Genomic DNA, 13856 nt, shown 5'->3' with positions numbered 1-13856 from the left:
GTTTAGAACACATTAAGAAACTGATTAACAACCAAGAAAAACATGCATGTCCTTGGACTAAATCAGGAGGAGGTATCTATCTCATATGGAGAATGTCTCTTCCTACACACAAACACAAGTTAACCGCAAAAGAAATATTTACTGTACTAATTAATCAAGGATAGACATTTCACATGGTTACACCCCAGACAACTACGAGCCTGCCTGAAATCATCCTGAATATAGCAAGATAAGCTGAAAGAGATACTTCATTATTCCTTTTCAGATGGCCTAGCCATGAACTCGCATCCTCTTGCATAATGGAACTAGAGTCAGTATTCTGTATTTTAACTTCTGTGAGTAGGCCCAAGCTTAGCATGAGTTTCAGAGTCATTATGTTACTGTGCAATTAACTGGGACCAGCTACCTGTACGAAGTATCTATCGTGCCATAAAAAGGTCCAACCAGCTATAAAGCTAGACCTCAAAACTATGTTTTAGCTTTATAGCACTATACACAGCTGAGGCTGGGAGTCCCACAGTTGAGAGGTTTCGCAGCCCCAGCAGCTGCAGTCTCTGGGTCTTGGCAGCCAGGGGACACCGCTGCAGTTTCCCAGCCACGGGAGTGCTCTGCTGGGATTTCCCAGTCCTGGGGGTGCATGGAATGCCCTCCACAGCTGGGAGATTGTAGCAGTCTCCCAGCTCTGGGGGTGCCCCATGCACCCTCTGGGCTGAAAAATCACAGCAGCACCCTGTGACTGCCAGGACCCCAAGTCCATAGCTGCTGGGGCTGGGAGTCTCGTCAGGTGGTGGAGTTCCCTGCCACAGAGGCAGATGCTGTCACATGCAAATTGAAGCTGGATAGCAACCAGCTATGAAGTTAGAACACATTTTCGAGGTCTGGCTTTATACCTGGTTAGACCTTTTTATGGCTTGATAGATGCTTTGAGCTGGTCTCAATTGTGCAATTAATCAGTTAATTGCATAGTAACTGTAACACGTAGAGGGGGCCTAAGAGAGGTCTGTAGGTACCCTAGCTGCCTCTGGACAAAATTAGACTTTGAGAAATATTGTCGCAAGTTTCTAATTGACTTCAGTACCAGACCGCTGCTTTCAAGAGCCTTGACATCACATTGAAAGTTGATTGAATAGGTTATGCAGTTTTAAAATAAATCAGGCTTTTAGGCTGTATTAGTACTGTCTGGGTCTGACCCTGCAGCCAGTTTCCCACCCATCTGACTGTTGAATTGTTGAGCCTATAGTCCCCTAGTTTTACCTTGAGAGCTTCATGGGACACCAAGTCAAAGGCCTTCCTAAAGTCCAAGTAAATTATGTCAACCTCATCTCCCTTATCCAGGTGGCGAGTAACCTGGTCACAGAAGGAAATGAGGTTAGTTGGATATAACCAACCCGCAACAAAACTGCTGGTTGTCGTTCGGAATTTTGCCTTCTACTAGCTTATCACATATGGACTCGTTGAGAAATTGCTCAAGGATCTTTCCTGGGATTGAAGTCAGGCTGATTGGTCTATAGTTTCCTGGGTCCCCTTTCCTGCCCTTCTGGAAGATGGGTACAACACCGGCTCTCTTCCAGTCTTCTGGGACCTCTCCTGAGCACCACGATTCTCAAAGAGAGACCAGTGGTCCTGCAATGACTTTAGCTAGTTCGTTCGCACTCTCAGATGGAGTTAATCTGGTCCTGGTGATTTTATAGCTATCCAGCTTCTCTAGCTAGTCTTACCAGCTTTACATGGACTGTTGGTAGGTGGTCATCCCTACTGTAACTGTTCTGTGTCATATTTGCAGTCAACAGGCTGTCAGTCTTAGCCTGGTGGACTACAGATGCGAAGTACTCATTCAGGCATTCAGTTTCTCCTTGGTGTCGGTGATCAGATGTCCAGATGCATTGGTTCTGTGTTTCCACTGGTTTTCTTCTTGTTATCTATGTACCTATAGAAGGACTTCTTATGATCCTTGATTTTTGGTTGCTAATCTGAATTCGGTCACTGACTTTCCTTTTCTAATCTTCCCTCAACAGGTACAGTAGTGAGTTGAAGTGAGGTTGTTGCCTTGATAATCCAGGAAATAAATGAGGCAAGAATTTTGGTGGGCAATATCTTACTGGACCAACTTCATAGTTAGGATTATTGTAGATGAGCTTTTGGGTATCACAGTACGCTTCCTCAGGTCTCACCTGGGATAAACATAGATGAGCTCTCAGATATCTCAACCATGCAGTAGGTTCAATAAAATATATACAACCTTTAGGCATTTTAAACAATTTTTCTTTTATTTAGAAAAATGGTTTTCAACCTTTTTACGCTTGAGGCATCCCTCCTTAGACTTGGGACACCTTTTGAAAAATGACAGCGCTTGGCTTTCACTCATTTTTTGACTATGGAAAAATAATAGAGTAATTCTTCTGTTGCAGCAGGTCAAAAACCCTTTGACACTATAGATCCTTATTTGAAATCTCTGGGTTTATCATGTGAATCATGCATGCTTAGCTGTGCTAATATTGAGTTGCACCCTAAAGAATCCCTTGACACCCTGGTTGAGAATCGCTGATTTAGAACTACCATCATGTTGCCATCTAGTGGTTGCAATTTAAACAATATTGGACCAGTTTCTCAACGATCTATGTACATGCCTAAAAATGCAGACTGGCATCTACTGGGGCTCTTAGAAGAACTTTTACCTATTAGATACCTCTGCGAAATAAGTATTGTTCAATCTAATAAAAGGAAAAATATATGCATACATATTCTTTCAGCATGTTACATAAGCAGTAATGGTCGGGCGTGGGGAATAATTGGCGATGTTTTGGTTTGGTTAGCTGAACTATTTTGAATAAAGTGGAGGTAGTTGCGTGGACAAAAGGTTACAGTGATTAAGGTGCAAGAGATTTTCAAGGAGATGTTAATTCAGCAAAGAGAAGTTTTGTGCTGTAAAAGTTGGGAGTTTTACACTTTTCAACCACAAAATGCACGTCTTGATGAACGGAAGTCTTATAAATGAAAGTGGATAAATTGGATTCATTTGGAGTAAGATACCAAGAACTCTAGGCTTCATAAATAAATCTCTCTCTTCTCATTTGTTAATTTAATAGTTTTTAGGAAAAATGTGCCTGAACTTTAATAGTTATTTTGCAAAACAGAAATAAATTTTAAAGATCTCCCTTGCATCTTAATAATTTTGGTATTTTTTTCTGCTTACAGATTTAACAGATGAACTGTCTTGTAAACTGTTTGTTGGAGAAGTACCTCCAACAGCAGTGGCTCGTTCACTGCCAACAGCGGTCCCAGAATCTCCAAGAGTTCATCCTGCTAGAACACCCAAAACGCCTCGGACCCCACGGCTCCAAGATCCCAACAAAACACCAAGATTCTATCCTGTGGTTAAGGAAGAAAAATCCATTGATGTAAAGGTCAAGAGAAAAACTTTGTGTATAAAGCTTTGTCCTGAGTAACCATGTCCTAATACAATGCAACAGCATCGTTAGTTAATTTAACTATTTTATTTACAAGAAATAATGGCTTAACTACTACGTATAAAACAAAATTGTCTTACGGATGTTTTCTTTTGTCCAAAAAATTGCATCCTTGAGGTGGTTAAAAATCCATAATGGAAAGTAATATATCTAAAGATAATGAATTTGTTAGTTAACACCAGGTTTTTGACTTCGGAAGCTGTTGCTGTATGATTTTCTAGGACTTTTAATATGCTATATACAATATACAGAATTTGATGAACTTTTGTTTTGATTGAAGGTAAAAGTATTCCTGAAAGTATTTTGTGAAATTTTAGTTTCAGTAAAATGAATGTATTCATACCAAGGAAATATACATAGTAGCGTTTTATTTATTTATTTATTTTTTAGACTCTGAGGAAAAGGAAAACACGACATAGTACAAACCCTCCATTAGAAAGCCATGTTGGTTGGGTAATGGATTCCAGAGACCACAGGACAAGGACCTCTTCTGTGAGGTAGTAAATCTCGTCATGGAATGATTTGCTGTGATACCTTTTCAGTTCAAAGAGTCAACAGAAAAATTATGGTGAAAAGTGTAAGAATTTGCAAATATATTTTCTACTGAAGAGACAGAAGAGTAGAAGACAGGAAAATGGGAAGAAAAGGGAAAGGGGCTATACGAGAAAAAGTGAAAATAAAAGAATGCAGAATAGCAAGGAGGAGAGAGAAAAGAGAATACAACACATTGTTAAATGATAGAAGTAAACAGGTTTACTTGTTTACTTGTCACCTTCCAGTGACAATGATGAAATGCTCAATCAAAGAAACCAAGTTTACAATAATTCAACCTAAATGTTATGCATCCTGAATCAGAGCAATTGTATTAGCTGCAAGTTATGATGAAGATAAATAAGTATTAATGAATGTTGCATAGAATAATTTCATCTACTTTATTAAATTCAGTTATTTTTATGTAGAGGTGCACTGATATGTTGGTCTGATACCAGATCAGTACCAATAGAAAGAAAATTTGCTGTATCGGATATCGACCCGATGGGGCTGATAATTTGGCCGATAAATGCTCGTGCTGCACACAGCACTGGAAGGATGCTGCATCCACCCCAAATTTTGCTGCAGCTCAGCTCCCAGCGCTGCCCTGGAACTTCCAGATGTGTGGGTGGAGGCAGGGCTGTGGCTGGCAGTGGTGGCGCTGGGAGCAGAGTAGCAGTGAAATTTGGGGTGGATGCAGTATCCTCCCAGCACTGCTGGTGCCTGCTCTGAGCCCACCTCTCACCGAGGAGAGCCCCACACAGCCCCAACTGCAGCCTGCCCCATGCAGATCTGGGGAACACACGCCCTCCTGGGGTACAAGTAGAGGTGGGAGCTGCCTTTTCTCCCCTCCCCCCTGAGCCGTGGCTCCAGCCCTCTCCCTGCGTCACCTGGGCAGTGCCTGCCCCTGTCCCTTCCTTCACTGTGGGGGGGTGGGCATTGATCTAACCCCCCCCCCACCCTGCCACATCCCTCCCCTTCCACCACACCAGACTTACCACCTGGAGGTAGCTATATTGGAAATCGGATCAGTATCGGGCAATATGCCTTCTTAAATATCAGGTATCACCCCCAAAGATCTCTATCAGTGCACCCCTAATTTTATGTGGGGCTTATTGTATGTTTTAAGAGGTAAATTAGATGAGCATAACAACATCCTTTGTGTGTTGCATTGAATAATCTGTATAATACTAGTTGTGATATATGCTGCACTCATCTCATATGCCAGATGAGTGGTGCAGTGCCAGCCTGTGGGCTGGACTCCCAAGTGTGAAGCATCTTGTCACCTGAATTTCAGCAGGGCTGGAATTTGGTGGTGGCTAATCCCTTAAAGCTACAGCTTCGTTTTTGGCACTGTTGGCCAGATGACATGGGTCCACAATCTGGATTTGGCTTGTTGGACTCTTCACGGGTCCAGAAATTTGGTAGCAGGATGAACAGGGGCTGGGTTAATTGCTGTGGCTCTACAAGCCTTTGCAATTAATATGGCTGCTCACCACACTGCCAAATTGCTGGACCCGTGGGGAGTCCCGCAGGCTGGATGAGGTGGCTCTGCCAGTGGCGTCTTATTGGCTAGGTTATCTTGATTCCCCCATGAAAGAGTCCAGTCTGGTTCAATTTAATTTTCTGATTTACAAGCTCTTTTCCTAATCTGTTTTCAGCAAAATTGTGATAAAACTCCTTTTTAGCATTCTGTATTTGAGTCCAGTGTTTGGATTATATGGTCCAAACTAATTTACCAGTACAAAACAAGAAAAATTTCCTCTTGGGAGATGACCTCATGACATATGGTTTAGGGCCTAAGATCTTTGTATTGTCAGCATTCTAGATTTCTTTCTATGTACTTGATCTCTTAGTGTCCAGCAAAGATTTCTTTTTTTATTATTAGTGCAAGTAGGAGAAGGATGCTTGGGGGTAACAGTGGTACTCGCATAAGCTGCTCCAACAACTCGGGGTAATTAAAGCAAGATAACTGGATGCCTCTTAATGTGGAGTTTGAACAAATGTAACCTTTCCTTAGAAATCAAATACTTGGTTTTATTTCCACAGCAGTTCAAATGCTTCACCCTCAGAAGGTGCCCCCCTTCCAGGAAGTTATGGGTGTACCCCTCACTCACTTCCCAAATTTCAGCATCCTTCTCATGAACTTTTAAAGGAAAATGGCTTTACACAACAAATCTACCACAAATACCGTCGAAGGTGTCTAATGGGTAAGATGCTAGATCTATCCATGAAGTTTTAGTTGGCAGAAATAAGTTATTATATAATACTACAGGTTTTTTTCTACACTTTTTTTTTTCTCTTTTGCACGATCTCCTGAAAAAAGCAGATTGCCATAATTATTTGGTACCTACTGTACCTACTTACCCTGAAATGTATGTCATTTTTTATCTTGGATACATTTTGGGACTGTTTGCTTTTCATATAACTTGGAGAAAACCTCTGAGAGAGAAATGAAATTCTTCGGTGATTCTCAACTGTGGTACCTTGTGATCTGTGCTGTGTATCGCTAATCAGGGCCATGTGAAACACCATTGTTTTGTTTCGATGTCCATTTCGCCGTTTTTAAGGGACAGAGTTTCGTCAAAACTGTTTCACTGGTTTTGCCATTTTGCCCATAGGCTATAATGGGGAATCATGAAAATACCTAAAATGTTGTCATTTCATGCCTGATTTGGATGATAATTGCAGGGATGGTAGCCCCTTCTGAGGGCATGAAGCCTGCCAAGTTTCAAGGAGATAGGTGCAGAAGTTTTTGGGAAACTGCACCTCAAACTGTTCAAAGCAAAATTTGTGACACTTGGCGCACAGATCTGGGGGCCTGCACCCCCAGGAGGGCTGCCGGGCTATGCTGGATTCCTCCCATGGGTGTGGGCCCCCAGATCTGTGCTGGAGGGCAGGAGGCTGATGCGTATTTGCTGATTTCCTTTTTAAATTAATTGACAAGTTTCAGGAAAATCACCATTTATGCCTCTTATTTACTCGGCATTATTTTGTTTCATTTGTGTAAGTGGAAGAAATTTGGTGAGATTTTTTAGCTTTTGAATCTGGGTTTTTAAGGGCTCTGGCAGACATTACATTTCTAGCTTTCTTTAAACATTACGTTTTATAGTGCTCAGCTGAATGCAAGGATAGCAGCCAGGGTTGGGAACACAGTTCCTTCCCCTCATCCCCTCTGCTAGATCCCTGGGTCCCAGAACCAGTAGCCCAGTGCCCAATCCCAAGAGGCAGCACCAGGTCCCATGTCCAATACTGGTGCTGCCCCCTCTCCAATCGCCAGAGGCAGCCCATGACCTTTAAGGATACAGGTCTGGGAACCTGGCATCGGGGACTTAGGTCGCTTATGCCAAGCTCCCTGCACCAGTTGTTGCATGAGTGGGACTTTAGAAATTTTATTTCAGATCCCAGAAATGGTGTGTCTTTCTATTTGCATATGGTCCTGTAAGATAATGTGGATTTTGGCATGAGGCACAAAATTCCTCAGATCCCAATACCTGATAATATTAATGTTTGCCAGGGGCCCCAGTTACTATTTTCGAACGGCATTGATCTTGTTTCAAGTAGGCACCCGAGAGGAAGTATTTAACCCTTTTTTTTTTTTTTAAGGTGAATTAAGAAAATTGGAATAGACTCAGAATGATTTGTAATACTTTTTCTAAAGTTTAAATTTACACTGAGCTTTTACTGTGTATTACACAAATACCGAATTAAAACGTTGAGTTGTTTTGTCACTGACTTCATATTTCTTTTTCCTTTAGAAAGGAAACGTTTGGGAATTGGCCAGTCCCAAGAAATGAACACACTCTTTCGTTTCTGGTCCTTTTTTCTCAGAGATCACTTTAACAAGAAAATGTATGAGGAATTCAGACAGCTTGCTCTAGATGATGCAAAAGAGCACTACAGGTAGTACATTTGTTCCATAAGTTAAGATTAATTTTGGTTTCTACCTTCCATTTAAAATGTCCAATTCATGTGTGTAACTGAAAGAACCTGACATTTTTTGTAATGGTATCAGTTAATGCTTTCAAAATATTGGTCTATGTACTTCACTTTAACACCAGGTGCTATTTTAATGTACCCAACAAGAATGGAGAGAAAATGTGGTTAGTCAGATAGAAGCTGGTGATTGTTTCCACATACAACATTAGACATGCAGTATCCTTGGATTTCTAATTATAGTTCATCCTAAACTCTATTTTATTAATTTTTGCCTCTGTTAATTTAACCCCATAGTTATTTGTGGCAATAAGACGTTATTTCCGTAAGTCAGAATGTTCCTACCTCAATTAAAATTAGGGGAAATGTTTCTTGTTCTGCAACTTGACCACAAAGAAAATTGCCTCTTTTTTTTTTTTTTTAAAATATCCCCTGTTTTAGAAAAATGGTCTTTCAGAATTAAAATGTTGATCATCGTCTCTTTATTTCCATGATCAAATCAGGAAGCATTGATATATTTAAGTCCTGACATACTGCGACTGAATGGACATTTTGTCAGGAATGCAGATGTGGCTCTAATATACTTTTGTATTCATATTTCTGATCGGTGTGTAGGCTGGTGTGATTGTCACTATGTAAATTAGAGCACCAGAAGGGTTGCATTAAACATACTAGAAGCCAGCAGTCCCAGGTGATGTGGCAGCTGGGTGTCGACAGTTAGGAGATTGCCTCAGCCATGCCCTTTTACCTAGTTAGTAGTCTGTTACTATACCTGTTTCAAAGCATATGGTGTGACTAGATCTGAAAAAGATCAAAGTTTTCTTCATTAAATTGTATGCAGATTCACCAACTCCTGCAGTGTCTTACAAGGTACAAACCTGTAAACAAGAGTGAAATTATTTAGGTACGTACCTCTGAAGTGAATATGAATTTGAGCCAAAGATATTTTTCAGACAGACATTCATCCCACAGCAGTTTTGCTGGATGGAGCTCTGAGAGCTCTATTAATGGACCAGACCTCATTTTCCTAGGTACTGTACATAGGCTGGGTATCAAGGGGCCTTGCTGTAACAGATGCATGTTCGAGATCCTTGGGGGGCGGGAAGTCTTCCAGCAGTAAAGGACTACAGAGAAGCTGAAGGCTTTGCTTAGCTTTTACAGGTTCCAGCTGACACTTTCAAAAGCAAGTGACTGACTTGGTAAGAGTGTGGATTATTCCACAAAGTGGTTATCTCAAACATGGAGAAGAATCTTTAAAGGATGATGTCAACTCTTGGCATCTTGTATATTCCCCATGTTCCTTTACTTCAAAGTTAAAACAATCAATCCTGAATTATGTAAGGAAAACAATAATCTTCTGCGTCTTCCTTTTATGTATGCAGTTGTGGTAACTGAGATACCATCTCAGACCCATTGTGAAAAAGTTATTTTCAAAAGAACATTCTTTTTAGCTCTTGAATATTTGTATCATCTAGGGAAAAACTTAAAATAAGTTAATGAAAAGTGTTGGGAAAGAAATGATCAGATGGATGCCAACTAAGAAAAACTAACGTACTATAGTTTAATTAAAGTGTAAGAAGAACAGAACATGTTGTGAATCCTTTGAGAAATATAATGTGCATTTTAACATAGATTTCTTGAAATCACTGTTCTCTGTTCACAGGTATGGATTAGAGTGTTTGTTCAGATTTTACAGCTATGGTCTGGAAAAAAAATTCAGGCAAGAGATTTTCAAGGATTTTCAAGAAGAAACAAAAAAGGACTATGAATCTGGTAATTCCCAGTTTGTATGAGGTGTTTAGGATATGGACAATAGCGTTAAATTTATCCACTTAGCTATTTTTTCTTTTAAAACCTTGAAAAACTGGCAACAATTCTCTTTTTTTATGTTGTCAGGTCAGCTGTATGGCCTAGAAAAGTTTTGGGCTTATCTAAAATACTCTCAATATAAGACTCCACTCATTGACCCCAAATTGCAAGAATACCTCAGTAACTTTAAGAGATTGGAGGACTTCAGAGTTGATGTAAGTTTTACATTTTGCTTAGCAGATTACTCTATATAAGCGTATTATTTCTAAAGGATTCAATTATTAGGCTGCTTTAGCACCATGCCTCAGGTTTTGTGGATATAATATTTTGTGAGTCCTAAAATCAACAGTTAACAAATGTATTTTAAAATTCAAATTTTTTTATTTATTTTAAATATTGCTTTACCAAGTTTCTAGCAGAATGCTAAAGCATGGAAGCCATAATGTGAAAGAAAACAATAATGAAAGATGAATCCATTTTCCTTTCTCGGTTGAATAAATATTAATAACAATAAATACATTTGCTAAACAGTGAAAGTTTTCTAATTTAGGTTTCTAACAAACATGGATGACAGCTTTTTAAACTACCTGTGTAACTTCAATTATTGTTTTGATTTTAGTGAAGATAATTCCTAAACCTGTAGAAACAGGAATTCAGTAAATAATGAATGTCCAGTGAATTTCACTGACAGCCTTTGCACTTCCTGACTTTTATTTTCTGCCCATTAAAATGTGAAATGGGATGAATATGAAGTTAAACCATACCGTTTTATGTAGATGTTAGTTTCCATAAATGACTAGGCATTTAAAGCCTTGTTTTGGGAAGCCACTTAGGCTAAGTACAAACATTCAGTCCCCGTTGCAGGCTGGAACTCTGCCAGCCTGGAAGGGAAAAGCCACAGTTTCCCATGCTTTTCTCCTTTCAAGGAGAATCCATTTTTAAAGTTTTTTTGTTCATGACCCTTTCATATATTCTTGCGACCCACTTATGGGTTGCAAACCACAGGTTGAGAAATGCTGATCTAGTTCTGCTCAAAGCAAAACCATCCCCAACTAGATCATTCCAGCCAGGGCTTTGTTGAGCTGGGTCTTAGAAATTTCCAAAGATGGAGAGTCTACCACCTCTCTAGGTAACCCATTCCAGTGCTTCACCACCCTCCTAGTGATAGAGTTTTTCCTAATAACCAACCTACACTTTCCTTGCTACAACTTGAGACGGTTGCTCCTTGATCTGTCATCTGTCACTACTGAGAACAGTCTAGCTCCATCCTCTTTGGAACCACCCTTCAGTAGTTAAAGGCTGCTATCAAATCCCTTCCCCCCTGTCTTCTCTTCTGCAGACTAAATAAGCCCAGCTCCCTCAGCCTCTCCTCAAAAGTCATGTGCAGTAACAGTAATAATTTTGTCTACTTGTTTTTAGCCTCCTATCAGTGAAGAATCTGGAAGAAAAAGACCTCCTAATGTAATTGGTGAGGAGACTGGTCATTCTAGACACCAGTCTAATTCCTCTACTAAGACACTGCTTGCTGCTAGACCTTCAGCTGCCAATCAATCTCAGGTCCCAGGAAACTTTTCCAGTAGGAATACTCTACAGGAGTCTAGTGACAACGTAGGCCACAACAGTGCTACCACAAAATCAATAAATGGTGACATGCCTGAGCAATAGACGTAAGATGTGCTTGTGCCCTTGAGCTCATCCTTTACATCAGTGTTTAAGTATAGCATCTTCAGGGGAGCTGTTACAATGCGTGATTTAAAAACAAAAGTGTAGGAAGACAAAGGATTGCATTTTTCTCTTTCACAAGATTAAGTTTGAAATATTTTCCCTAAGCGAGTAGTTCTTCGTTTTGGGATCATCTAAGATCCAGAGGAAATGTCTCTTTGGCTTCAGTATTGCTTTCCTCAAGCTGTTGTTTACAAAACCTGCATTCCTGTACTATATGCAAAAAAATTTCTGGGGATGCCTTACATTTCAGCTCATACTTCTTAAAGAAGGTGTGGTATATCCAAGTTACTTACTGAGCTTTCTTCACCCAAATTTTCCCCTTGTTGGTTAATATTTTTACTTATCAAAGCCAAAAGATTACCTATATGTATATTTTTAAAATATAGAGAGAATCTAAGTTGGTAGGTTCACTCTTAAATATTTAACTCTAAAAAGGAAATCTTTTATATGTATGCATATAGCACACTCGGGATGTGCAACTGTATGGAAGTGTGTGCGCATTTGTGGAGTCTAGTTCATTATTTTGCTTTCTACTTAACCTTCATAGTTAGTGTTGTGGTAGGCGTGGAGTTTTCTGAGTCAACGTCATTAACTGGTTTAGTTTTAGGGAAGGTTTTATTCAAAGGTAAAATACACGGAAGAGAGGGTATGTTAATTTATGTATGGTCCCAAATTCACTACATATAGTTGCTGTTTGTGCAGGCTGATAAAATTGCAAATAACATTCAAGTTGTTTTCACTTTCAGAGAGTTTCTTGTTTTGTTTTGCTTTTCATTTAAGTTCGCTTTATTTTATGCTTGTAAAATGCTGTACAAGAGAGGTATAACAGATTTTTAAGACTATTTTCATTTCAACTAATATAATATTTTAGTTCTGAGGGGAATTTAAAGCACTCATTATAAATTTATATTTTGCTCTATATTAGAATCTATTTGAATGAAGTTACAGTTTTAAATTCTGCTAGTTAACAAAAAATGAAATTTTAAAAACAGGTCTAAATATAATTTCATAAAATGTAAATGTTTAAATACTAAGCATTAGTTACTAGTGATGGGAGGTAGGAAAATGTATTAGTTGTTATCACTTGTACTTTAGTTATTTCTTTCATTTATTTTGATCCAGAAGATTTAGTACACCTGAGGGAAATGCATTCTCTTTTCTAATGTAGGGGGGAAGATGGGAATTATTTCATTTTTGCTATACTAGTTAACTGCAGAAAGGCCTTAAGTTAACTGTAAAGTTAACTTTCTAGAAGTTATATTTAACACTGATGCCTTAAATGTTGGGAGTATCCTAACTGGTTCAACATCCCTACGTTGAGTTTTAAACTTGTAATGGATGTCAGAGGTTTATGTAACGGAAATCTGTTTAAAAAATCCACTCATTGCCTTGTGAATCTCAATAGAACAATTATGAATATGTACACATTTGTAAATGAGCATATAGCAGTGGCCTTCCCAGTAGTTAGTTTCCATACAAAACTGAGCTGTTTAGAATTGTCTTAATTTAAAAGGAAAATAGGTATTAACAGTAATTGTTACCTCCAAACATTTTAAATAGCATATTTTCAACATGCTGAAGTCATACATCTCAGACTTGTTTAATCTATGCCTCCTATCCATAAAAATGATGCAAATGTAAATTGGGATTGAAACTGTATATACAAGTAATAGAATTTTTGCTTTCACTTTTTCATCGAATGATATGTGTGCATATTTAGCTTTTTTAGTGTGTGTAATTTGTGGTGTATCTTTGCAAATTTTATAAAAATACCAAAAAACCTGTAATTGTGTTGTGGTTTTTGTGTTAAAAGATCTTTTTTCTGTGTTTCCTTAAAATAATCTTTTCCAGATCACAGTTCACAACTCAGACTTCAGATGTGGTTGTGAACTTTTTCTTACATACATGGATGAAAACACATACTATGGAATCCGGCAGTATTGACTGAATCATTTTTGTGAGAAGTAAACTAAAATTTTAGATGTCTTGAGAGGACAAGTCTAGCTTCATGGAATGTTTTCCTTCCTTGTCTTTATAGTCACATGGATTCCACTTTTGGTAAATGTTGCATACATGCAACATCTGAGGGTTTTTTTGAATAGTTGGCATCTATGCTTCATAGTAAGTAATAAAAAAAGAAGAATGGCAATAACTGCCTTTAAATTACTTCTTTCTTCCTGTGACAGTTAGATGGAACTTCTGCATGGGCCATACACACTGGGTGCATCTATACTCGCAGTTTATTACGCAGTAGATTACTGCACAGTAAAGTATCATTGTCTACACGTGCACGGCAATTGGGATGGTGTTTTTACAGCACCATTGGATAGTCTCATCAGACACGGGTACTATTTGAAGACAGATAGTATCCGAGTGCACTTAAATGCA

The 13856-nt window shown here is 38.9% G+C and overlaps 1 protein-coding gene across 4 annotated transcripts in view; it reads left to right on the top strand.

The window, feature by feature from the left end:
* Positions 1-13856, top strand: part of LARP1B (La ribonucleoprotein 1B) — a 97094-nt gene that overhangs the window by 51820 nt on the left and 31418 nt on the right. Inside the window, exons 13-19 of one of the 4 annotated variants that reach the window (XM_090036560.1) lie at positions 3205-3404; positions 3858-3964; positions 6048-6208; positions 7757-7901; positions 9598-9707; positions 9831-9958; positions 11163-13255. In XM_090036560.1, coding sequence (XP_089892686.1) covers positions 3205-3404; positions 3858-3964; positions 6048-6208; positions 7757-7901; positions 9598-9707; positions 9831-9958; positions 11163-11408 — 1097 coding nt within the window. In that variant the 3' untranslated portion in view covers positions 11409-13255. Of the gene's footprint in view, positions 1-3195; positions 3405-3857; positions 3965-6047; positions 6209-7756; positions 7902-9597; positions 9708-9830; positions 9959-11162; positions 13256-13856 lie in introns of those variants that run through there. The other 3 variants (XM_090036559.1, XM_090036558.1, XM_090036561.1) reach the window with 3 other exon arrangements.

The sequence above is a fragment of the Crocodylus siamensis genome, chromosome 2 (genome assembly GCF_052110815.1).
Source record: "Crocodylus siamensis isolate JL-2025a chromosome 2, ASM5211081v1, whole genome shotgun sequence".
NCBI classification, from domain to species: domain Eukaryota; kingdom Metazoa; phylum Chordata; order Crocodylia; family Crocodylidae; genus Crocodylus; species Crocodylus siamensis.
The sequence above is the reverse complement of the archived record's forward strand: the minus strand, read 5'-3'. Positions and strand labels throughout refer to the sequence as shown.